The sequence below is a fragment of the Geotrypetes seraphini genome, chromosome 8 (genome assembly GCF_902459505.1).
Source record: "Geotrypetes seraphini chromosome 8, aGeoSer1.1, whole genome shotgun sequence".
NCBI classification, from domain to species: domain Eukaryota; kingdom Metazoa; phylum Chordata; class Amphibia; order Gymnophiona; family Dermophiidae; genus Geotrypetes; species Geotrypetes seraphini.
The window spans coordinates 130,564,568-130,591,736 of NC_047091.1; the positions used below are offsets into that span (position 1 = coordinate 130,564,568).

Sequence of the window (27,169 nt, forward strand, 5' to 3'; positions counted from 1 at the left end):
GAAGTGGCGGAAAGACTAAACATGTTCTTTTCGTCAGTATTTACAAAAGAAGACACATCCAACATACAAATCTTCAAAGGAGACTAAGCAGAAAAATTAACATCCATGGAAGTAAGCCTTGAGGATGTACACAGGCAGATAGAAAAATTAAAAACTGACAAATCGCCGGGCAGAATCCACCCTAGAGTATTGAAGGAACTAAAGGAGGAAATAGCGGAACTACTACAGCAGGTTTGTAATCTATCCCTGAAAACAGGCGTGATCCCGGAGGATTGGAAGATAGCTAATGTTACGCCCATCTTTAAAAAGGGATCGAGAGGTGACCCGGGGAACTACAGACCAGTAATACTGACCTCAGTTCCGGGGAAAATGGCGAAAGCGCTGATAAAAGATAGCTTCGAGGAGCATCTAGAGAGGCATAAACTTATGATAACAAGCCAACATGGCTTCTGCAAGGGAAGATCGTGCCTGATGAACTTATTGCACTTCTTCGAAGGAATTAACAAACGGATGGACAAAGGGGACCCCATAGACATTGTATACTTAGACTTCCAAAAAAGCCTTTGACAAGGTATCCCATGAACGCCTACTTCGGAAACTAAAGAACCATGGGGTGGAAGGAGACGTACACAGATGGATCAGAAATTGGTTGGCGGGCAGGAAGCAGAGGGTAGAAGTGAAGGGCCACTACTCGGCTGGAGGAAGGTCACGAGTGGTGTTCCGCAGAGGTCGGTGCTTGGACCGTTGCTGTTCAATATATTTATAAATGATTTAGAAACAGGGACGAAGAGCGAAGTAATAAAATTCACAGATGACACCAAGCTATTTAATGGAGCTAGGACTAAAGAGGACTGCGAAGATTTACAAAGGGACCTGAACAAACTAGGGGAGTTGGCGACGAGATGGCAGATGAAGTTCAATGTACAGAAATGTAAAGTCCTACATGTAGGAAACAGAAACCCAAGGTACAGCTACATGATGGAAGGGCTGTTATTGAGTTAGAGTACCCAAGAAAGGGACTTGGGGGTAATAGTTGACATGACAATGAAGCCATTGGCACAATGCGCAGCGGCCGCTAAGAAAGCAAATAGAATACTAGGAATAATCAAGAAGGGTATTACAAGCAGAACGAAAGACGTTATCCTGCTGTTGTATCGGGTGATAGTGCGCCTGCATCTGGAGTACTGCGTCCAATATTGGTCGCCGTACCTAAAGAAGGATATGGCGATACTTGAGAGGGTTCAGAAGAGAACGATGCATGCAATAAGAGGTATGGAAAACCTTTCATATGCTGAAAGATTAGAGAGACTGGAGCTTTTTTTGCTGGAGAAGCGGAGACTTAGAGGGGATATGATAGAGACTTACAAGATCATGAAGGGCATAGAGAAAGTGGAGAGGGACAGATTCTTCAAACTTTCAACAACTAGAAGAACGAGAGGGCATTTAGAAAAATTAAAAGGGGACAGATTCAGAACCAATGCTAGGAAGTTCTTCACCCAACGGGTGGTGGACACCTGGAACGCACTTCCAGAGGGCGTGATAGGGCAGAGTACGGTATTGGAGTTCAAGAAGGAATTGGACAATTTTCTGAAGGAAAAGGGGATAGAAAGGTATAGATAGAGGGCTACTATACAGGTCCTGGACCTGATGGGCCGCCGCATGAGCGGACTGCTGGGCATGATGGACCTCTGGTCTGACCCAGCAGAGGCACGGCTTATGTTCTTATGTTCTTAATATGAGTCACCTGAATATCTCCAACAGTTAACTGTTTTCTATACTCCATCTCATAATCTTCACTCGACATCTGATCATAGATTAGTTCTACTAATCCACTCTTTTGAATCCAGACACTCTGCATTTTTCTTTACTGCCTCAGCACTTTGGAATTCACTTCCCCAATACATCTGAAATGAATCCCAATTTAAGAAACTGAAATCAGCTATCAAAACATGATTATTCACTCAAGTGATTCCTAAACGATAAGATGGCACCCCAGTACTTGTGTTTTGGCTGTCTATGAAATATTTCCTGACCTATTCTAACTCTAGAATGTTTGCTTCTGTCCTATTGAATAAATTGTGGTTCCTTTCCACTGTCATTTTAGACTGTACACCGTCTTGCTCTGCTCAAACAGTTAAAGACGGTATAGTAAGACACAAATAAATACATTTTTGCTTTAACCAGCAAATGACCAGTTTTCTGGTTTTTTCCCATTAATGGCCGTGCACTGATGTTGCTATTAGCGCAAGGCCAATAAAAAGAATTACAATGGGAGCATTTAGGCCCAAATTTTCTAAACGGTGCCATTATTGGTGGCTGCCTTAAAAGTGTCCATCGATCGCATGTCAATCACGTGATGCCGCCATTTAGAGAATCGCGCCTCTGGAAAATGTAGGCGCTGGAAATGTAGGCCAGGGTTTTCAAGGCCTACATTTCTGGTGCCTATCTTTGATGTGAATCATGCCTCTGGAGGCGCTTACTATTGCCTAACACCACTTCAGGCGTTAGCCATGCCTACAGTGGCTTTAGGCGCCAGTAGAAGCTTCCAGAGATGCGATTCCATTGCCATGTTTTTAGGCGCTGGTAGGCGCCTTGTAATTTCTCTTAAGTCCGCTTTTAAATGGCATTTTGGACTTAACTTAGCCGCCATTAGGGTGCCTACTGGTGCCTAATTTAAGGCGCCATTTATAGAATATGGACCTTACTGACACCTGTTGTGTAAGTGGTAAGGGCTCATGTGGTAATCTTGCATTAACGCAGCCAAAGATCCAACAGGACGAAAACCCACAAGTGCCAAACAGCAAAGAAGACAGTGGGAACGGACAAATGAGCATCCACAAGAGCCAGCAGTGTGAAGAAATGTCTTATTTATTTCAGTCTGGGACGTACAGTAACATGGATCCAGATTGGAAATAAACAAGGCATTTCTTCACACTGCTGGTTCTTGTAGAGTGTCTATTGTCCGTTCCCACTGTCTTCTTTGCTGTAATCTTGCACTAACCAGTTAGTATGTGGTAATGCATATGCACTAAATGATTAGCGCAGGAATGCCTATTCTCTGCCCCCTCGACACACCTGTCCAACAAGAACAAAAAATAGCTCGCAGGTAATGTGTGCAGATTTTCAATTTACTGCAATACACTTGAGTGCATCCCCTAGTAAGCCATTTTAAGCTGCAGTAAGCACACACTAGCACTTACCGCAGCTTAGTAAAAGGACACTTAAGTCTCTACTTTAATCACTGTTTCATAATCTCAAGTGATGAAGCTTTATGTTGAGTTGGAAACTTTCTTCCTGTCAGAATTGGTTCCTGGAATCATAACAGCTAAAACTGAATTCAGGATCTAAAAGATCTCTCCTAATGGCCACAGAAATAGAATGAAGTTTTTCTACCGGTATGAATGCCCTTCTTCTCCAATGTGGCCTTGGTTGGGGACATGTAACTGCAGCTAAGGACCATCACGCTTCTGCTGGGCTCCTTTTGCTTATGGTGCAGATTATTATTACTACTAAACCTCCGAGTAATGGCTGCTCATGCAATTTAAAGCTCACCTTAGGAGGTTTCTAGGGCTATAAGCATGCTGCTGGTTCCCTCTCCCTTTAGTCGTGTTTCTGCTATCTTTAACCAACACTGTATAGGCATTGATTGGTGTGGAAAGGCAGAAATGTTCAGCCAGTCACCCATATTACAGTTAATATTTCACCAGGAGTAAGTACTGTAGCTTTGCGCCTTGAGGACTGGTTGTTAAGAACACGGCATGGCTCTACTCTGGTTATAAATTGTGTTTATAATTTATTGCTGAGACATAGTGATAAAAACATGAATTAGCAGCTCTGCGCTGTTTACTTGAGGTATATGTTTTTTCCATCAGTTTTTATCGAGCTTTTCCATCTTGTTATGTCAATCAGGGTTATGCAAGCATCTCTAAAGAGTGCTGTGCAATTTTGTGTATAAAAGGGGAGGAGGGAGCAAGGGTTCTAACGAATTTTACAATATGTTATGTTAATCAGGTTTTCTATTCCACCTTTACCTATTCAGTTCAAGGTTGGATTACATTATAAGAAGTTGGGTCAGTTACCCAGGAAGTTACATTCAATAGAGTTGCTAGTACAGATAGATCAGTACAACTATTAATAGTTAGGTCATAGTTACAAATATAAGTACAAGTAGGTCATCATTAGCTCATCGTCATGTCCCAGGAGTTGCATTAGACAGTTTAGAAATGGACTTTTAAAATTAGAAATGCTTTTAAAAGTTTTCTGAATCTGACCTAGTGGTCACAAGATCATAGTGTAAGTGGTAGTTGGTTCCAGCATTTTGCTAATTGATATTGGATGGATAAGGTGATTTGCCTGGTAGACTTTATATTGTTCCATGCTGGGAATTTTAAGTGGAAAAGATTTCTGGTGGAATATCTGTTGGAGGCACCCTGGAGTAGGATGGCCGAGTCTGTTAGGTAATTGGGGGCATACCCTCTCAGGACCTTAAAGGCAGTTATGCCTAATTTAAATTTGACCCTTGCGGTTATGGGCAGCCAATGTAGTTTCATATAGTAGGGTTGCAGATGTTCCAGTTTCCATAGTCCATATACGAGTCTTACCACTGCGTTTTGAGCTAGTTGTAGATGTGATAGTAACGTTTTAGAGCAAAGAACTGGTGTTACATTACAGCAGTGACTTACCAATAGGGGGGGGGGGGTGGATCCGCCCCGGGTGCACGGCTTGGGGGGGTGCACAGCCGGCTCGGTCCGGGTCCTCTTGCCAAGTCCGGGTCCTCCTGCCCTTCCTTTCCCCCGGTCTACGCCGCTACAATCTTACATCCCCGCTGCTGCTGCGACAAGAAGTCTTCTTTCCGACATCAATTCTGACATCGGATAGGACGTTCCGGGCCAGCCAGTGATTGGCTGGCCTGGAACATCCTCTCCGATGTCAGAATTGATGTCGGAAAGAAGACTTCTTGTTGGAGATTAGTTTCAGCAGTGGGGAGGTAAGTTTGCAGCGGCGCAGACAGGGGGAAAGGAAGGAGAGAGGCGCTTTTTTTTTTCTGCGGCAGGGAGGGAAGGATGTAGTCAGGCAAGCTGGCTGGCTTTAGCGTGGCAGGGAGGGAGGGAGATAGGTAGGCAGGCAGGCAGGCTGGCTTTGGGGGTGGACAAAATCTGGAAGGCAGTGGAGGGACATAAGAAGGAGGCACTGGGGGCACTAAGGACATGGGAAGGAGGCACTGGGGGCACTATGGACATGGGAAGGAGGCACTGGGGGCACTAAGGACATGGGAAGGAGGCACTGGGGGCACTATGGACACAGGACGGAGGCACTGGGGGCACTATGGACACAGGACAGAGGCACTGGGGGCACTATGGACACAGGACAGAGGCACTGGGGGCACTATGGACACAGGACGGAGGCACTGGGGGCACTATGGACACAGGACGGAGGCACTGGGGGCACTATGGTCACGGGAAGGAGGCACTGGGGGCACTAGGCACTGGAGGCACTATGAACACGGGAAGGAGGCACTGGGGGCACTAGGCGCTGGGGGGCACTATGGACATGGGAAGGAGGCACTGGGGGGGACTAAGGACACAGGACGGAGGCACTTGGGGCACTAAGGACACAGGATGGAGGCACTGGGGGCACTATGGACACAGGACAGAGGCACTGAGGGCACTATGGACACAAGAAGGAGGCACTGGGGGCACTATGGACAAAAGAAGGAGGCACTGGGGGCACCATGGACACAGAATGGAGGCACTGGGGCACTATGTACACAGGAAGGAGGCACTGGGGACACCATGGACACAGGATGGAGGTACTTGGGACACTATGGAAACAGGAAGGAGGCACTGGGGGCACTATGGACACGGGAAGGAGGCACTGGGGGCACTAAGGACATGGGAAGGAGGCACTGGGGGCACTAAGGACACGGGAAGGAGGCACTGGGGGCACTATGGACACAGGACGGAGGCATTGGGGGCACTATGGACACAGGACGGAGGCACTGGGGGCACTAAGGACACAGGACGGAGGCACTGGGGGCACTAAGGACACAGGACGGAGGCACTGGGGGCACTAAGGACACAGGACGGAGGCACTGGGGGCACTAAGGACACAGGACGGAGGCACTGGGGGCACTAAGGACACAGGATGGAGGCACTTGGGGCACTATGGACACAGGATGGAGGCACTGGGAGCACTAAGGACACAGGACGGGGGCACTATGGACACAGGACGGAGGCACTGGGGGCACTAAGGACTTGAGAAGGAGGCACTGGGGGCACTAAGGACACAGGATGGAGGCACTGGGAGCACTAAGGACATGGGAAGGAGGTAAGGGGCACTAAGGACCTGGGAAGGAGGCACTGGGGGCACTAAGGACACAGGACGGAGGCATTGGGGGCACTATTGACATGGGAAGGAGGCACTTGGGGCACTATGGACATAGGACAGAGGCACTGGGGGCACTAAGGACACAGGATGGAGGCACTGGGAGCACTAAGGACACAGGACGGGGGCACTGGAGGCACTATGGAAACAGGACGGAGGCACTGGGGGCACTATGGACACCTGACGGAGGCAGGTACGTTAGATAGATTGTGAGCCCACCGGGACAGATAGGGAAAATGCTTGAGTACCTGATTGTAAAAACCGCTTAGATAACCTTGATAGGCGGTATATAAAATCCTAATAAACTTGAAACTTGAAACTTGAAACTAAAGACATGAGAAGGAGGTACTGGGGGCACTAAGGACACAGGATGGAGGCACTGGGGGCACTAAGGACATGGGAAGGAGGCACTGGGGCCACTAAGGACATGGGAAGGAAGGAGGGAGGGAATAGAAAGGGACAATTGTTGGGCCTGAGTGCAGAAAGAAAGAAATGAAAGAAAGGATACACAGTCAATCAATAGATGTCCCCTTTTGATGAAAAAAATAAATGGTCACATTACCTCAGATTTACTTTCTCTGCAGCAGAGCGGCAGCCGCGCTGAGGTGCAGGAAGGTCCCGCAATGACTGGTCTGCTGGCTCTGCTCCGGAAGAAGTAAGTTATGTCGGAGGGGGTGGACCTGGCAGACGCAGTCATTGCGGGACTTTGCCACAACTCCTTGCGTCTGCCGGGTCCACCCCCTCTGACGTAACTTACTTCTTCCAGAGCAAAGCCAGCAGATGAGTCATCGTGGGACCTTCCAGCATGCGGCTGCTGAGTCTGCTCCAGAGCAAGTACGTTGGAGTGGGGTGGACTGGCAGCCGGCAGCTACAGTCAACATGGGACCTTGCTGCATGAAGGGAGAGAAAGGAGCAGGACTACTGGAATTGAAGAGTGGTGGAGGGAAAGAAAGGGGGCAGGGTGGTGTGGAAGGGTGTTGCTGATGGAATTGATGTACAGAGAAAGGGGAGAGACATAAGGGGGAAGGATATTGGAGGGAAAGAAAGGGGGGCAGATGCTGATTGAAGAGGGGTGGATGGCGAGAGAAAGGACAGACATTGGATGGTAGTGGGGAGCCTATGCTGGATGGAAGTGCAGATGGGAGAGATAAGGGAGCAAACGTAGAGAGGAAATGGGAGGAGAGAAAGAGGGGAGCAGACACTGGATGGAAGTGGACAGAGAAAGGAGAAGGTACTAGATGGAAGGGTTGGAGAAAGAGGGTACATGATGGAAGGATGGGATAAATAAAAGGAGGGCACATGATGGGATAAAAGGATTGAGTTAGGGAAACAATGAAGGGGTGAGGGAAAGAGGTGGCAAGCTTTAGGTAGACAGTAAAAAAATGACATTAATGAGAGGGTAGTAAGAACGTAATCTAGACAGATGCAGAAAATAAATTGAAAAGGAAAATGAGGGAAAAAAGGGAAAGGGATTGCAGAGGAAAGGTGTGGGAGAGGGAAGGAGAGGAAAGAAATGCTAGACCAATGGGGGTGAAAGGAGAAATGGAATGGGGAGACATACAGTTTCTGGAAGGGGCATAGAAGGAGAGAAGATGCCATATAGGGGAAGAGAGACGGCAGACAGTGGATGAAAGGAAGAGAGTTACAAGAAGATGAGGAAAGCAGAAACCACAGAAGAGAAAGATAGAAAAATATTTTCTATTTATTTATTGCTTTAGAAGACATGTGTCACTGTTTCTGTGGTGCACTGTATGCAGAGTCCAGCTTCTTACTAGTTCAATTTAACCTTTGTCTATGTATTTCTATTTTATGCCCCCTTTTACAAAACTGTGGAGGGTTTTTTAGCGCCAACCGTGGTGGTAGCAGCTCTGATGCTCAGAATTCTATGAGCTTCAGAGCTGTTACCACCGTGGCTAAAATCCACTACAGTTTTGTAAAAGAGGGAGGGGTTAGTTTGTGATTACATATTCTATACTAGGCAAAGTGTTTTCTGTGTTCTGTGTGTTCAAAAGATATGGTTTTTTTGTTAGGATTGATCTATACTAGTCTGGCTTGTTTAATTTTACAATGGGTGTATTGATGTACTGTTCACTGCAGTATGTATAAGTACATCACGGGACGCATCGAGTCGGAAGATGATATATTCTGGCTCATGGGACCCTCGACCACCAGAGGGCATCCGCTGAAAATCAGGGGAGGGAAATTTCATGGCGATCCCAGGAAGTACTTCTTCACCGAAAGAGTGGTGGATCATTGGAACAGACTCCCACCCCAGGTGATAAAGGCCAGCAGCGTGACGGATTTAAAAAAAAAAAATGGGATACTCATGTAGGATCTTTAAGTGAGTAAATTCAGGAGGGGGGATACTTGGAATGGGCAGACTTGGTGGGCTATAGCCCTTTTCTGCCGCTTTTTTTCTATGTTTCTATGTTTCTATGTAATATGCTGCCTTTTCCTACGTACTCATGTTTGACGTGTGGCTTGTTTCTAAAAATCATGTTTTTCGTATAGATGGGGGGGGGGTCAAAAATGATGGGCCTCGGGTGTCACATATGTTAGGTACGCCACTGCATTACAGTAGTCTAGTTGGGACAGGATTAGGGATTATACTACAATTCGGAAGGCCTATGTTTCAAGGTATTTTCTGATGGGTCTTAGCTTTCTCATCACAAGGAAAGATTGTTTTATTATTCCTTGTGCATGCCTTTTCATGGATAGGGGGTTATCCATTTTTATTCCTGTTTCGAGATTGTAGTTCTAATGCAAAGTCTATGTCTTCTACTGCAATCCTTGAAGTGTAGTGTGGGTTAGTCGAAGGTCCTAGCCAAAGGAATTTGGTTTTGTTCTTATTTAGTTTGAGGCAGTGGGTTGAGGTCCAGTTTTCCATGATTTGGACACATTTTTGACAGTGGTGAGGGTGTTGACTAATGCAGCCATTACAGGTAGCATGATCGTTATGTTGTCTGCATAGGTGAAATGTTTTATTCATGCAGGATCTAGGTTGGCTCCCAAGGATTGCATTAGAAAGTTGAATACTGATGGTGAAAGTGGCGATCTTTGGGGGACCCCACTGGGAGGGTACCAGCTGTTAGAGAGTTCACCATCCTTGCGTACAGCGTAATGCCGTGTGATTAGGAAGCCTTTGAACCGGGGGTTGGATTGGGCTGCTAAATCCAAAATCACTGAAGATCTCAAACATTTGATTGAATTCTACTATGTCAATGTACTGCTTAGATCGAATTGGATTATGATTGCACCGTGACCCTTACTTAGTAGTTCTTTGCCGTATGTTATTAGTGCTGTAACCACCATCTCGGTTCTTGTGATTTTCCTGAATCCTGATTGTGAAAGGTGGAGGATACTGAAGCGCTGTAAATAGCATTGGAGTTGTTCTATGACATAACCTGCTTCTAATGTATGCATATTTATATCATGTACATTCGTCATGGATATCCTGAATTTCAGACTGGCTGGGTGCATCTCAAGGACTACATTGAGAACCGCAGAGACACAGAAAATGGTGGCAGAGAACAAGCAACTAGTCTACCCAGTTATTCTTGTTCAGTCCTACCTGCCAGCCACAGGGCATGGCCATCCTTATCTAGGAAAGTTTTGGTTAACCTGTACATTTATATTCTGCCATTGCAGGCACATGAAAATACAAAATCTCTATTTAGTTCCCATCTTTATCCTCATATCTAATCACAAGGTTTTCCAGTCATGCGGGTAGACATTCATAGCATTGTAGCTATCGCTTGTGTGGCCTGCCAGATGGACCTCTTGAACGCCTAGGGATGCTTTTCAATATGTTTGCTTTGGAAGAAAACATGCAAGTATTCCCTACTTTCAATTTGAAACCTATCTTTGAAGAACCCATGGACATTCTATATGGGTTGATTTGCACCTGCACTTGATATAATAACCTGTGAAGTACCTGCAAATAACCTAAGAAATTTATTTCCTGTACCTGCCACAAACATGCCCCCATGAAAGCCTCCCGTACCACAGCTAAAAGTGATACACTAACACGTTACAGTGTTCAAGGAGACTGATTCATTTCTTCTCTTCTTCTTCAGGCTCTGATTGCGGTGGTCATCTTGGGATGGCTCTTTGTACCTATTTATGTCAAAGCTGGTGTAAGTACAATAGATTTATTTTTCTTTAGAATTTTCTACTATTCAATATGATTTTGTGCTCCTAACAATGGTGATCTTGATGCTATATTTTGAGACATTTAAACCATGGGGCAGAGTTCCCTGTGGGAATAGTTTATGACTGTGAGCTGTTCTCCTTGATATCTCCTACTCCTTGATAGCTAAAGGAGCAATGTTCATAAAAGGTTATGTGTTTGCTGGCTGCTGCTTTTCAACCACCACACAGATAGTATCAGGGTAAAAATACAGCTAACCACCACTACTACTTTCAATTATTTCTACAGCGCTACCAGACGTACGGAGCGCTGTACAGAGCCATAAAGGAGACAGTTTCTGCTCGAGTAAGCTTACACTCTAAACAATCAAGACAGAGAAACAGGATGCCAGGGTAGGGGGTTACAGTTTGAGGTGATAGTTAAACTGCTGGCTAGGGTGTTGAGCAGAGGGCAGAGGGTAATAGGGTTAAGAGTAAAAGGCTATCTCAAAAAGGTGGGATTTCAGCCTACTTTTGAACATGAGAAGGGAAGGGGCGTAGCGGATGGACTCAGGTAGTTTATTCCAGGCATATGGAACAGCAAGCTGAAAGGAACGAAGTCTGGAATTGGCAGTGGAAGAGAAGGGTACGGATAAAAGCAGGTTGTCTGAGGAATGGCATTCTTGGGGAGGTGTATAAGGAGAGAGAAGAGAGTAGAGATACTGAGGGGCTGCAGAACAAACACACTTGTAGGTTAATAATAGGAGGGCAATGGAGGGTAGCAACCAACCATTATGAAAGGCAAGGGAGATGATGTTTTTTCAACCAAATAAATGAGTCTTTATTAAAGTAAGGTTGGTCCCAACAAGGATCCCAGTTTCGGCATATAGTGGATGCCTTCCTCAGGGGACACTAACATAAACAGTATAGTACATAAAAAATAATTAAAACCATAGATTAATAAAACAATATAACAAAACTAAGTCATTACGCCCCGTGCTGGTCCCTTGTTTACCACCCAAGCTAAGTATAAATATATGCATAAACCACACACCTTAGTATAGGTGACAGTTTAACTTATCTCATTTTTGAGTGAAATTTATCATAATATGACCCGGTGAAGATTGGATGCATAAAGCCAGCTGTTATGAAAGTTTGTTGAATAACTGGTGGCATTTCTGAGGGCCGAAAGAGTTACTCAAATAGAAGGTTTTATGGATGGTTGAAAAATACTTCTCCTAAATAGAGATTGCTTATGTTTAAACCAACATGCTGGAATGAGCGCACTTTATAGAAAACTATTGGTCGCTGAATTCCACACCTGGGTGCAAAGACTTCTCTCTCTTAGGTGCCATCGACTTGTGTGCGAGTCCTAGCAACTCGATGAATTACAGATCTAATAAGAAATCTGTTTTGCGCTAGTCTAGTAAGGTCCTCCAGCATCATCCCCATGGTCTAGCCATCTGAGTGCAGGTCACTAACCAAAACTAAGTGTACATCCTGGTGCACAAGTTGGACTCACATCTGTGGTATTCTATAATACTGTGCACAATTTTCTGGAATGTTCCTGACCTGCCCTTGCCCCCCATGGGAATGCCCCCTTTGCAGTTGGGCGTGGATACACTTAGGTGCCAGTGACGTAGTGAAGGAGGTTAGTGCCTAGGGCAATGGCGTCCAGCATCACAGTGCCATGTGCCCCCCACTCTTCCCCCCTGCTGGAGCACCCCCTTCCCCCCCCCCACGTACCTCTTGAATGTTTGCCGGTATGAGCAGCATCTTTCACCTGCTGCTTGCGCTGGCCTCGGCTCCCATCTGATGTCACATCCTGGTCCCACGAGCAGGAAGTGATGTCAGAAGGAAGCTGAAGATGGCACGAGCAGCAAGTGGAAGATGCTGCTTGTACCAGCGAATGTTTAAGGAGTTATATAGGGGGTGGAGAGGCACTGGCGCCCCAATGAAGATGGCACCCGGGAGTTACTACCCCACTGGGAACTAGCTTATGAGGAAAGGCAAAGAGATTAGGGCTCTTCAGTTTGGAAACAGAATACTGGGCTAGATGGACCAGTGGTCTGATCCAGTATAGCTTCTCTTATGTTCTTATGCTATTCTATATTGCTGGATGCCTAAATCCCTTAGTGTGCTACTCAAAAGGGGGTGTGACCACGGAAGATGTATGTGCGTGTCAAGGACATTCCAAAAGTTGCATGCACCAGAATCTTGTTTTGCCTTCCTCCAAATGCAAATTCATGCATGTCTATTCAGGGACTGGGTATGATGAGACAAATTAAAGTGTGCCTCGTTAGGGTGACAAGGGCTGTATGAGGCATGTGTTAGAGAATGACACAGGCTCAAATTTTTCCCCGTCCTCGTGGGAACTCATTTTCCCGTCCCCGCGACTTCTTTTCCTGTCCCTGCCCCATTCCTGCAAGCTCTCTCCTCATCTGCACAAGCCTCAAACACTTTAAAATCATAAGTGTTCAAGGCTTCTGTGGTTAAGGCAGAGCTTACAGGGAAGGGGGATGGGGAAAATTTTGTCCCCATGTCATTTTCATGTGTGTGTCTTTGTGCCTATGCATACAAATGGACGAACAGACAGTCAGATGGAGCCTCTCCAATAGGTATCAATGCTTGGGCAAAATGTGCCTAAAAATTACCCCCCCCCCCTCCCCACAACTGTCCATTACTCTTTCTACTGCTTTCTCTCTCATAACTTTTCAATCAACATTTATCTCTCTCCATGCCATGTCACATGATTTTCCTTCTGGTCTCCTCAGGTGGTCACAATGCCAGAATATTTGAAGAAACGGTTTGGAGGACAGCGAATTCAGATCTACCTGTCAGTGCTCTCTTTATTGCTCTATGTGTTCACAAAGATCTCGGTGAGTTCAGCTGCCTTACCTAGCGCTCCCTAATACTGCTCTTTGATACTTAATGTTGCTGCGCTATAATGCTGCCACACACTAATGCTCCCTGTCACTGCCCTGTGCTTCCAAATGCTGCTGTGCTCTAATGCTTCCTAATTGCTGACCAGTGATTACTAGTGCTGACAACCTCTGTTTTCTAACACTTTGTTACCTGGGAAGTCCGCCCTATCTCTGTTCAGTGTTTGATATGGTCTAAAGTGTCTCTTGCTTTGCAATGCACTTTGACACTATACTACGCCATAAAACTATTCAATGTGCTCTAATAGGGCCTGATAGTAGTAACGGCACCTACCTTGGCCAGCACCTCCAAAAATAGCACCAGCTGTGTGCCAATCACGTGTAGGCGCCGTTAAGAGACTTGCAGCTTATGTCTAACATAGTTGCCCGGTAATGTAGGCCAGGATTTTGCAGGCCTATATTACATACTAGCACCTATGTTTGACGAGAATCGTGTCTATAGAGGTGCCTAAGGTCAAAATAAGAGTTGTTTATGCCAGAAATGATCTTAAGCGCCATTAGGCGCCTCTGTAGTCGCAATTACGGTGTCCTATTTTCTAAGTACCTGCGGGCACCCAAATTTTTAAAAATGACTTTTTAATTGGTTTTAAACCAAGCAGTCAATTACCACACTGGTTACCACCAATTAAAATAATTAACTTAGGTGACAGTAGAGCAGGGGTGTCAAAGTCCCTCCTCGAGGGCCGCAATCCAGTCGGGTTTTCAGGATTTCCCCAATGAATATGCGTGAGATCTATTTGCATGCACTGATTTCATTGTACGCTAATAGATTGTGGCCCTCGAGGAGGGACTTTGACACCCCTGCGGTAGAGTGTCTACTGCTGCGTAACTTACGGTGCTATTATTAGAATTGGGCCCATGGAGCTTGGTGTTTCTTTAGCTCTAATGCTATTCTTCAGAGCTCTCAAGTGCTGTCTAATCTTCCCTCCTTCTGCTTATGGTTGTCTGTTCTCCTCTCCATGTGTTCACTGACCCCCTCGGTACAAACACTTGCTTACATGTCATAGAGCAGGGGAAGGGCACTCCGGTCCTCCTGAGCCATATTCCAGTCGGGTTTTCAGGATTTCCCCAATGAATATGCATGAGTTCTATTTGCTTGCACTGCTTTCAATGCATATTCATTGGGGAAATCCTGAAAACCCGACTGGACTATGGCTCTCGAGGACCGGAGTTCCCTAACCCTGTCATAGACTAGAGGATCAGCTCCCTGCCTCCAGTTTAAGGCAGTCATTATCTCACACTTCCCTTTAGCTATTTAAACACTGAAATGCCATCTCCTTGTTATCAGGAAAAGATAAAATCCCTCCGACTGCAGGGCTAAGAGGGCTCCTTGCAAGACAAGGCTCCAGTTTTGAGCACTGAAGTAAAGGTGGCTGAGATAAATCTTATGCTCCATGAAGCAGTGCTTAAAAAAACATTCAAGAAGTAAAAGTAGGGTTACCAGATGTCCGGATTTCCTGGACATGTCCTCCTTTTGAGGACATGTCCGGGAGTCCGGACGGCTTTTCAAAACCCAGCACTTTGTCTGGGTTTTGAAAAGTTTTCCTTCGGGTGGGAGGGCATCCGTGCATGCGCAGATACGACGTGATGACATCACACGCACGCTCACATGATGTCACTGCGTCGCATCCGCGCATGACCAGTGAGAGCAGGCAGCGGAGGTGGGTGGGGTGGGGCGGGATTGGGGGTGGGATTGGGGGGTATGATGGGGCAGGAATGGGTGGGACTGGGCGGGCCTGGGGGCTGGTCTAGGGGGGTCCGGATTTTCCAGACAGAAAATCTATTAACCCTAAGCTTAAGCACATATGCATGTCCTACGGAATGAAACGGGGAATGAGGAATCAAACTATGACAGCACTAAGTATCCGGATGACCTGTGATAATACTTGTGAACCACATTATGGTCTTTTTACGATGCCATATTCACATGTCTCTCTAGGTCATCACTGCCCTAACCCTCTCTGCTCTGCATAAATGTCTGTGTGGCCATTTTATTTCTTTTATTTTCTATACCGTTCTCCCAGGGAAGCTCAGAATGGTTTACATTAATTTATTCAGGCACTCAAGCATTTTTTCCTGTCTGTCCCGGCAGGCTCACAAGCTGTCTAATGTACCTGGGGCAATGGGGGGGGGGGGGGATTAAGTGACTTGCTCAGGGTCCCAAGGAGCAGCATGGGTTTGAACCCACAACCTTAGGGTGCTGAGACTGTAGATTTGACCACTGCGCCACACTCTCCCCTGTTCCTGTACTGCCATACAGATGTCTATTTCTCTTTTTTTTCCCTGTTCATAATTTGGACATTTCAGTTTATTTGTACCATTGATGTATATAACGCAAGTTTCTTTAGAGTCGGGTGTGATACTGGAGGACTGGAGAGGGGCAGATGCGATCCCTTTCCACAAAAGTAAAAGTAAGAAAGAGGTAGGGACGTACAGGCTGGGTAAAGTCTACGGTCTTGGTTGAAAAGACATCATCTCCCTTGCCTTTCATAATGATTGGTTGCTACCCTCCATTGCCCTCCTATTATTAACCTACAAGTGTGTTTGTTCTGCAGCCCCTCAGTATCTCTACTCTCTTCTCTCTCCTTATACACCTCCCCAAGAATGCCATTCCTCAGACAACCTGTTTTTATCCGTACCCTTCTCCTCCACTGCCAATTCCAGACTTCGTTCCTTTCAACTTGCTGTTCCATATGCCTGGAATAAACTACCTGAGTCGATCCGCTACGCCCCTTTCCTTCTCATGTTCAAAAGTAGGCTGAAAACCCACCTTTTTTAGATAGCCTTTGACTCTTAACCTTATTACCCTCTGCCCTCTGCTCAACACCCTAGCCAGCAGTTTAACTATCAATAAATTAATGGAAATACTTTTAAAACAGAGAATAGTGAAGTTTCTGGAATCCAAATGGATTACACAGGATCCGAGGCAACTTGGTATCACTGGAGACAGAGTTGTATAGAGGGAGGACACTAGATGTGGTATATTTAGATTTTAGCAAAGCCTTTGACACTGTTCCACACAGGTGTCTAATATATAAACTGAGTGTCCTCGGTATGGACACCAAAGTGACGGACTGGGTTAGGAACTAGTTGAGTGTAAGGCAACAGAAGGCAGTGGTAAATGGGGATCACTCAGAGGAATGGGGAGGTTTCACTAGAGGCAGAGTTGGTGTAACAGCCAAGCCTGATGTGGCAGGCTGGCTTGGGTTTTTAGATGGGGGTCAAGACACAAGCACACAATTGCATATAAAAGGCTTTTATTCTAGTTTATGTGCCTCACATTCTCTTGTCATTACACATCTTGATTACTGCAACTCTTTGTACCAGGGAATTTGCCAAAAGGAGCTTAGACGATTACAAATAATTCAAAACACTGCTGTGAAACTTTTTATCAAAGGCTAAAAAATTTGACCATGTCACTCCAGTTCTTATTGATGCTCTCTGGTTACCCATCACTCACCGATTGACATATAAAATTTTGCTTCTTACTTTTAAATCTAGACAAGAGCATTCTCTAGCATTTAAAGCCAGATTACTTCTTCCATATAATCTTTCAAGAACCTTGCGCTCTAGCTGTCAAAATCTTCTTACTGTTCCTTCATTACATCATATTATTTACGATACCACTCTCACATTATGGAATGCTATGCTTTCCTATCTTCATCAAGAATCCTTCTTAGATAGGTTTAAATCTAACCTTAAAACCTTTCTATTTAAAGATGCATACAATATATGAAAATAAGTGTCTTTCTTCACCATTCTATACTTTCTTGATAGCAATTAAGAACGGGACTATTTTAACCCATACTCAGACAATGACTGGACAATTTTAAATTATACCCTTTTGTGCTTTACCTCTGTATCCTTTACTTTTAAATATTGAATTTCTTCCCCACTTTCCTTATGTGTCTAGTTGATTGTCTTTTTGGAATTCCCTGTATTTGTATTTTAAATTTTATCTTTTTACTTTTGATGAGACATTTGATGAGCGGTACATAAAATTTGAATAAACTTGAAACTTAAACAAAGTTCAGCTTACCTCTGCCAATTTGTGTCTCTTTGGGACCTCTCTGATTGCCTAAAGTCTGGGCAGAAATACTCTTTTCTGAGTCCCGCCCCTCTGACTCAGCACTGCTGCAAACTCAGGGCATTCTGGGACATGTAGTCTAATGCCCCCTTCTGCCTAGAAACCTAACTGCAATCTTAGAGAGTGGAAACCCTTGAATCTATTACAGTTGGATAAAGAGAGAGTGCTAGATGTGATAAATTTGGATTTTGGCTATGCCTTTGACATTATTCCACACAGACATCTAATAAATAAACTGAGTACACTTGGTATGGGCCCCAAAGTGATGGATTGGGTTAGGAATTGGTTGAGTGGAAGGTGACAGAGGATAGTGGTAAATGGGGATCACTTAGAGGAAAGGAATGTTGCCAATGGTGTGCCACAAGGTTCGGTTCTTGGACCTTTTCTTTTTAACACTGCAATAGGGTAGACACCCCTGATGGTCTGGATAACATAAGAAAGGATCTAACAAAGCTTGAAGAATGATCCAGAATTTGGCAGCTAAGATTTAATGCTATGAAACGCAAGGTCGTGCATTTGGGCTGCAAAATCCCGAGGGAATGGTACAGTTTATGGAGTGAAGACCTTTTGTGCACAAAAGAGGAGCAGGACTTGGGTGTGATAGTATGTGATGATCTTAAGTTATCCAAACAGGTGGAAAAGGCGAAAGCTAGAAGATGCTTGGGTGCATAAGGAGAGGTATGGCCAGTAAGAAAAAGGAGGTATTGATGCGCCTCTGGTGAGACCTCATTTAGAATATTGTATATAATTTTGGAGACTGCACTTTCAAAAAGATATAAAATAATAATAATAATTTTATTCTTATACTAGTCTTTAAGCCCGTTACATTAACGGGTGCTAGAACATATGTGTGTGTGTGTCTATCTTTATTTCTTTCTCTCTCTCTCCTTAGCCGCTTTTTTTCTTTCTGCCTTTCTTTTTCCTTGGCTATCCATCACCACCCCTTGCCTGCTCCCCCTGTCCATTTTCCCTTCCTTTTACCTCCCCTGTGTCCACCACCACCCCTTCACTGCTCTCCTTATGCAGCAGCAGCCCTTCTCCCTTTGTTTTACCTCCCCCCTGTCCAGCAGCACCTCTTTCCTTCTCTCCCTCGCATCCCGCACCCCTCCTGACGCGGCTCCCGCTGTCCTTTCTGTCTGTCTTTGTCCCTGGCCCCCTTTGCCTGTCTGTCTTTCTGTGTATCTCCCTGCCCCTGTGTCTTTCTTCTTTTCTTTCTGTCTCCCTTCCTCCCTCTGTCTGTCTGTCCAAAGCAGCATTCCATCCCCCTCCATTTCCCTTCCCCCACACCAGTTCCCTGTGCACCTGCCCCTGTGTCTTTCTTATTTTCTTTGTATTTCCCTTCCCCTCTCTGTCTGTCTGTCCAAAGCAGCATTCCCTCCCCCTCCATTTCCCTCCCCCCCCAGTTCCCTGTGCAGCAGCATTAGCGTTTCCTCTACCCCCCTCCCGCGGTCCGGACTACAAACGTGGTGATTCCAGCAGCGCTTGCATCAGTCTCCACACGCTGCTTCGGGTCCTTCTACTGCCCTGATTTACTCTGGCACGTCCCTGATGACATCATCAGAGACGCGGCAGAGCAAATCAGGGCAGTAGAAGGGCCCGAAGCAGCGAGTGAAGACTGATGCACACGCTGCTGGAATCGCCATTCGGACCCGCAGGAAGAGAAGAGGGTGGGTGGTAAAGGAGGAATGGAGATCGGCGGCGGCAGGAGGAACGGAGATTGTCGTCTGGCTGCGGTCCGGCTTATGCTGCTGGAATCGCCATTCGGGTCCGCGGGAAGAGAAGGGGGTGGGTGGCAAAGGAGGAACGGAGATCGGCGGCGGCAGGAGGAACGGAGATCGTCGTCTGGCTGCGGTCCAGCTTGTGTAGAGCAGGGAGGCTGTGACGTACTAAGCGAGCAGGTGGTGATGTAAAACGTGCGCATGCGCACTCGTGTTTCCACGACGGATCAGCGAACACGACTTTTGAGTGCGCATGCGCGGCCTAGCATTTTATTATATTAGATACCGCCATATCGAAAAAGTTCTAGGCAGTTCAGAACAAGGTGAGTTAATACATGGGATACAGATAAAATACAAATTAGAATAATGCACTTAAAAATAGATAAAGTCAGGAAGCATTTACAATATAATGCAGAAAATACCGGCATGGTAGGGAAAGAAGTAATACATAGAACAGATAAAATACATCAAGTTGAATATAAGGAACTTGATTAAAAAGATGAAGCAGAATGCATTAAGATACCAGCCTATCAAAGAGTTGAGTCTTTAACAATTTTCTAAAATCAAGATAGGAAGAGACCTCTAACATAATTTTTCCAAGCCATACATTCAATTTAGCGGCTTGAAATGAGAGGGTTCTCTCAAGGAAGGATAGAGATGATCCAGGGTCGGTGGTGTTCATCATAAAGTGTGTAGGGACAGACTTAAAGATCCCAATATGTATATTTTGGAGAAAAGGCGGAAGAGGGAGATATAATAGAGACGCTTAAATGCCTATGTGGCATATATGCACAAAAGGTGAGTCTGTTTCAATTAAAAGGAAACTCTGGGATGAGGGAACATTGGATGAAGGGGATAGACTCAGAAGTAACCTCAGAAAATATTTTTTCATGGAAAGGGTGGTGAATGCATGGAACAGCCTCCTGATGAAGGTGGTGGATTCAAAAATTGTATCTGAATTCATGAAAGCTTGAGATAAGTACATTGGATCTCTAAGGGAAAAGAAGGGATAGAAGATACATTTTGTGAGCCCACCAGGACAGATAGGGAGAAATACTTGAATTAATCCGCTTAGGCTATGAGCATTGTACAAATACTACAATAAATAAATAGATGACATGGATAGGCAGACTAGTTAGGCTATATGGTCTTTACCTGCCCTCACTTTTCTATGTTTCCAGCACATGGACGGCCATCTCACATGTATTTTAGAACAGGCTGTTCTAAAATACACGAGATAGACATCCATATTCTGAGTTGGATATCCTTTCTAAAATGTCATTTCTGTTCACATGATTTTCATAGAATTTAAGCTATGATTTTTTTCGTTTGTTTAAATGAAAAAGGTGGTTGATTTATTATAGTCAATGAGAGAAAAGAAAAACAATTGATCTTAAAGTTATTACTCACAAATAGACTCAAAAAATAAAGTCAGATGGAGAAAAAAAGTAGCTAGTGGTGTCAGGTCACATATTTTAAAGATTGCATATCTAGAGACACATCATCTGGTCCTACAATAGGCCAATATCATGTACAATTAAAAAAACAACTGCCATGTGGTATATAAAATGGACAACTTTATGCCACTATATGATTAACAAATGATGTTGCTGTTTACATAGTTCTGAGCCATGGTCATATGAAGTCTGGGAAATGTAGACCTATTATCTTTATAGGTGTAATTCTATATCAGACATTTGTATATAAGAAAACACTTTATTGTAAGGAAATGCAAACAAAATGCATGTAGGCTGAACCTGAATACCTAAAACTGTGGTCAATTTTGTGTATTAAAAAAATGAAAGAGATCTATTTTCTCAAAAAGAAGCCAAAATTACCAATGTGCTTGCAGAAATTACTTCAAATTTTTATTTTTTTTAAATTAAAAATATAAAATGCAATGAAAGGGAATGCAAAGTAAACAACAAACAAAATATCACCCAATAATGAGTGTAGACGCTTGAAGATCTGGGACATATATTCCTTTATTCCAGAGAAAAGAGACCTGACTGTCAGTGTTTCGGCTCTTAGCCTGCCTCGGGGGTCTTTTGAGCAACCATATAATTACTCTTTTTCTTTTGCCCAATCTTTGATTGAACTGTTTTAAGAATTTTTAAAGTTTCCGAAAGTTTGAACAGAGAAGCAGGAGAAGGCCCAACAGTTCAATCAAAGATTGGAAAAAAGAAAAAGAATAACTATATAGCTGCTCAAAAGACCCCTGAGACAGGCTAAGAGCTGAAACACTGACAGTGTCGGGTTTCTTTTATTAAAAATATGTAATATTTTTCTAGGGTTAAAATACTAAGAGCTCCTTCTAATAACGTTTGCTAATGGATTTAGTTAACGTTAATGATTAGCATGGTTTAAACGATAAGAAGCCCATTATATTCTTAAGATTGTCTTATTATTTAGTGTGCACTAATCATTAGCACGCGCTAAATCTGTTAGTGCACCTTAGTAATAGGACCCCTTATAAAACTAACATTATTGCTTTTCATTAGATTTTTATGATATTCTACTCATAAACAGTGAGACCAACTCACTGCCCTTTGAACAGCAGCTCCCAGAAGCATAACCAGGAATTTTCAATAGGGGATGTATCTTTAGCATGGCCCACAAAGCTCTTGCAGCTCCTTCCTTCCCTCCCACTCCTGCTCCTCCCCTTCTCCCTGGTATCTTAAAATAGGATTACCCGACGTCCAGATTTCCCTGACATCCGGATTTCCCCAGACGTCCAGACGGCTTTTCAAAACCCGAAACTTTGTCTGGGTTTTGATAAACCTCCTCAAATTGCGTCAGGCAGGGAGGAAGTCCGTGCATGCGCAGATGCCACGCGATGATGTCACGCACACGTGCGCATGTGCGTGATATCATCTTGTAGCATCCGTGCATGCACGGACTTCCTCTCTGCCCGACAAGATTAGCGGGAGTGGGGGGGGACTAGGACGGGACTGGGGTGGGATTAGGGCGTTGGAGGGTGGGGATGGGTGGAACTAGGCGGGCCTGGAGGGGCAGGTCTAGGGGTCCAGATTTTCCGATTGGAAAATCTGGCAACCCTACCTTAAAATCACCTCCAGTCTTTGCCTGGGCAGCGCCAGCAGCAGCAGTGGCACCATAGGCTGCCTGTGGCCTGCCCTGGGGCTTTCTCTCTGAACCATCCCACCATTCAGAAAACAGAAAGTTGTGTCAGAAAGGGTGGGGTGATTCCGAGAAAAAGCTCCGGTGTAAGCTGCACCCAGCCTGTGAGTACCAATGCTGCTGGCAAGGACTGGAGGTGATCTTAAGGCACGGGTGAGGGGAGTGGGGAGAGTGAGGGAAGGAAGGAAATCACTAGAGCTTTATGGGGCTGGGAAGAGAAGGGCAGAGATGTTGGACCAGGCACAGAGGGCAGGATGGAGAAGGGAGGGAAATATGCAGTTTGGCGCCATTAATAGAAATCAACTGATAGGGTGTGCATACACAACACACACACCTTGAATGGCTACGCCTGCGACAGCATCTTCTCCTTGCCCCCATTTTCCTCTCTCACTGTCCTTCCTCACCCCATCTGCTATCCTCCCTTACCACCCTTCTTGTCACAACACCTCTCAGTCATTCTTCTTTTTCATTTTTTTTAGGCCGACATGTTCTCAGGGGGCATATTCATACAAGAGGCTATGAAACTAAACATCTATGTGGCTATTATCATGCTTCTGCTTATTACAGCCCTTTACACGGTAACAGGTGAGTCTGACACTGCCCAGTGGCTCACAAGAGTGAGTGTACACTCCTACGCAAATGCTAAGAATCCATCTGGTTTTTTTTGTGTTTACTTCTTTGCATTCAAACAGACTATATCACAGCAATCACATTAAGTAATCCAAGGTGAATATAGCACTAGAATTAAATTGGAGGCAGCCTGGAATATCCAGGAAACTCTCTTTGGCTGTTATCATACTGTGATGAAGGCAAAGATCAGAACTTAAAGTTCATGTTGATCTGGGATTTAAGGCATTAGCAGAACTACTGTATATTAGAGATATAAAAAAGAATATTGTGTTTATACTTTGTGCTTCCAATTGACACAGTAGAAAGCTAGGAAATTGGAAGTGTACCACATCAGGATGTACTTATGCCGTACCTCAGGCCCTCCTGTGCCCATAAAAACAAAGACTGAGGAGAAAGGCAGAGGTGGGGATGGGAAGTCTCGGTGGTGGTGGTAAATTTTAGAAAGAACTTTTAGGCATGTAAATGGGCTTTCATAAAATTAGCCCAAGGGTTACGGGTGTAAAAGCATGTACAGTATCATGTTAACCCTTAGTCAATCAATTGGGTTTACACCATTTGCTTACGCTGATGATGTCCAACTTTTGTATCCTCTGGATCCAAGATCAGCTGAAGAAATTTCAGAAGTCAACATGAAATTGTCAAAAATATCCAAACGGTTACACGATAATAAGTTGGCCCTTAACACATCTAAAACAGAGGTTATGCTATTCCCATGCAGGGAGGATCAGAAATTAGGAGCTAGTATAAATATCAATAACAGCATGATCAAAGAAGTCACCAAGGTAAAGAATCTCAGGGTCTTTTTAGATTAGAAATTGAGCTATCATGATCAAATAAGTTCACTTGTTAGGAACTGCTTCTACAGGCTAAGGCTGATTAGATCAGTGTTTTTCAACCTTTTTACACCTATGGACCGGCAGAAATAAAAGAATTATTCTGTGGACCGGCATCGATCCGTGGACCGGTGGTTGAGGAACACGGGGATAAGTAGTGGGCCAAACCCCGCCCATCTCTACCCAATCTCCACCCCAGACCCCGCCCCCATAATAGTACTAATTGCACCTTGCATGTCCCGTGCCTCATCAGGAAGCCTTCCCTCTGACGTTGCAACATCAGAGAGAAGGCTTCCGGTTCATGCGCAGGATGCCCGTAGGAGTCACTGTCCGTGGCTTTGTGCACTGAATCAGTTAGGAAGAGGCAGCTGGCTCGAAGATAACGCCGCATCGATCGCACCGTGGACCGGCGGTTGAAGAACACTGTTTTGGGCCTGATGCACGTGCTGGCCCTGGGGACCGGCAGGAAATTTCTATGGACCGGCACTGGTCCATGGACCAGTGGTTGAAGAACACTGGATTAGATCACTATCCTCATTCCTGGATGAAGCATCTCTAAACATCTTAATTCACTCTGTAGTCATATCAAAAACTGACGACTGTAACGCTTTGTATAAGGGAATAACTCGAAAAGAAATACGCAATCTACAAATCTTACAAAATACGGCAATAAAAATATTTACTAAAAGGAAAAAATTCGACCATGTGACTCCCCTTCTGAAGGAAAAGCTTTGGTTACCTGATAACCTTAGAATCACATATAAAATAGCATTACTTTCACACAAAATTTTAACGAACAAAGCTCCTGCATTTTTAGAAAGTCTTTTAATCCCTTATACTCCTATAAAATCTTTAAGATCGGAAGAGAAATCACTCCTCCTAGTCCCCTCATTAAGAGTCATCTATTCTAGGAGAGACACGATCTTTTCCGTCATGGCCCCCCATATCTGGAATTCGCTCCCGACTAATATAAGGGAAGAAAAATTACTTGGCAAGTTTAAAAGTCTCCTGAAAAGCTGGCTTTTTAAGGATGCTTTTAACTGAGATATGCTTATTTTATATCCCCAGGATTCTAGTTAGAGTAATAAGGTCGATAAGCGAAAATTGAGCGGGTAACCTTTTCCCCATCCTTTTGTTTCATTACCTTGCCTTTTTTGATTTGATTTACAAATTGTATTTAATCCTTTTTTTATTTTTCCTTTTTGTGTTTGTCTGGTACATAGGTGTGTGAATTGTCTTTGAGTAATGTGTTTTTTTCTTTTTTTTACCCCAATTTTACTAGTACTTGTAAATCTCATTGAATTAAGATTTTGCGTTCAAAATCAAAACTTTATTAAACTTGGAAACAAAATGAGGAACTGGAGTAATAAATCAAAATTCAAACATATTATAGCCTCCAGTGATATCGCTGAGCATATTTGCCAAGATAGTTCTAGACAAAGGAGGAAAAACAGCCTCAGAAGCTATGAGGAATATGTTTCTTCAGTAGAAACATAGAAACATGATGGCAGATAAAGGCCAAATGGCCCATCTAGTCTGCCCATCCGCAGTAACCATTATCTCTTTCTCTCTCTGAGAGATCCCACGTGCCTATCCCAGGCCCTCTTGAATTCAGACACAGTCTCTGTTTCCACCACCTCTTCTAGGAGACTGTTCCACGCATCTACCACCCTTTCTGTAAAAAAGTATTTCCTCAGATTATTCCGACGCCTATCACCTCTTAACTTCATCCTATGCCCTCTCATTGCAGAGTTTCTTTTCAAATGAAAGAGACTCGACTCATGCACATTTACATTATGCAGGTATTTAAACGTCTCTATCATATCTCCCCTTTCCCGCCTTTCCTCCAGATTGAGATCTTTAAGTCAGTCCTTATACGCCTTATCACGAAGACCACACACCATTTTAGTAGCCTTCCTCTGGACCAGGGCTGCCCAAGTCCGGTCCTCGAGATCTACTGGCAGGCCAGGTTTTCAGGATATCCACAATGAACATGCATGAGAGAGATTTGCATACCAAGAAGGCAGTGCAGGCAAATCTCTCTCATGCATATTCATTGTGGATATCCTGAAAACCTGGCCTGCCAGTAGATCTCGAGGACCGGACTTGGGCAGCCCTTCTCTGGACCAACGCCATCCTTTTTATATCTTTTTGAAGGTTTGGCCTCCAAAATTGTACACAATATTCTAAATGAGTTCTCACCAGGGGCATCAATACCTCCTTTTTCCTACTGGTCATACCTCTCCCTATATAAAACTAGCTGTCTTCCAACCTTCTAGCATGGGCCAAAAAACACCTCCTGTTAACAAGATTTGCAGTTCACATTTAGTTAATGCTGTCACAAAACTTATTAAACAAAAGACTGTAACATGAAGCTATAACGTGAAGTAAATGCTTATCTGAGCAATGTGCTGCAATCGTTCTAACACCACCCGGAGTTCCAGTGCTTCCAAACGAAGAATAAATCTTGTAGATTTGACTGCTGACTAGAAGATCCTGTGCTATGGTACGGCTCACTTGAACCAATTTTTTTTTCAGTGCTGAATTCTGAGCACCATTTACTGAATCCAGCCCTCTATGTGTAAGAAAGAAGCAGAACAGAGAACAGCTGGGGGCACTCTGGGGTGGGCTCTGGCACTTCAGGTGCCCATCCAGCTTATAACTCTCTTTTGAAACCACTTTCTTCTTCTCATCTGAAATGCAGAAGACAGGCAGAGAGCTTTGGCTGTCAAATCGTTGATGATATCTAGAGCAGTGATTCCCAACCCTGTCCTGGAGGAACACCAGGCCAATTGGGTTTTCAGGCTAGCCCTAATGAATATGCATGAGAGAGATTTGCATATGATGGAAGTGATAGGCATGCAAATTTGCTTCATGCATATTCATTAGGGCTAGCCTGAAAACCCAATTGGCCTGGTGTTCCTCCAGGACAGGGTTGGGAACCACTGATCTAGAGTGTTGTCCACATCAGTGGTTTTCAACTCATTCCTCAAAGACCAACTGGCCAGTTGGATTTTCAGGAAATCCAGTGGTGAAGTAAGAGGGGAAGGGGCGGTCAGCCCTGGGCACAGTCTTCCTAAGGGCGTGACACCTCTGCCCCTCTCCTTGACGCATGCGTGCGCCCCTTGCCTTCCCCTGTACCTTTTTTACTTCCCTGGCGTGAAGTTGCTGCCCCCGTCAGTGTCGGCATTCTCGCTGACGTCACTTCCGGGACCCGCGCCTAGGAAATGACATCAAAGGGCGAGTTGATGAGGGCATGCTGCTCACACTGGAGAAATTAAAAAGGTACGGGGTAAGGCAGGAGTGCCC

General features: G+C 44.7%; 1 protein-coding gene across 1 annotated transcript in view; it reads left to right on the forward strand.

Annotated features, from left to right (window-relative positions):
• The window catches only part of SLC5A1 (solute carrier family 5 member 1), a 110,911-nt gene that overhangs the window by 49,098 nt on the left and 34,644 nt on the right, over positions 1-27,169 (forward strand). Inside the window, exons 4-6 of the mRNA XM_033956554.1 lie at positions 10,461-10,520; positions 13,287-13,391; positions 22,877-22,982. Of these exons, the coding sequence (XP_033812445.1) occupies positions 10,461-10,520; positions 13,287-13,391; positions 22,877-22,982 (271 nt within the window). The remainder of the gene's footprint in view (positions 1-10,460; positions 10,521-13,286; positions 13,392-22,876; positions 22,983-27,169) is intronic.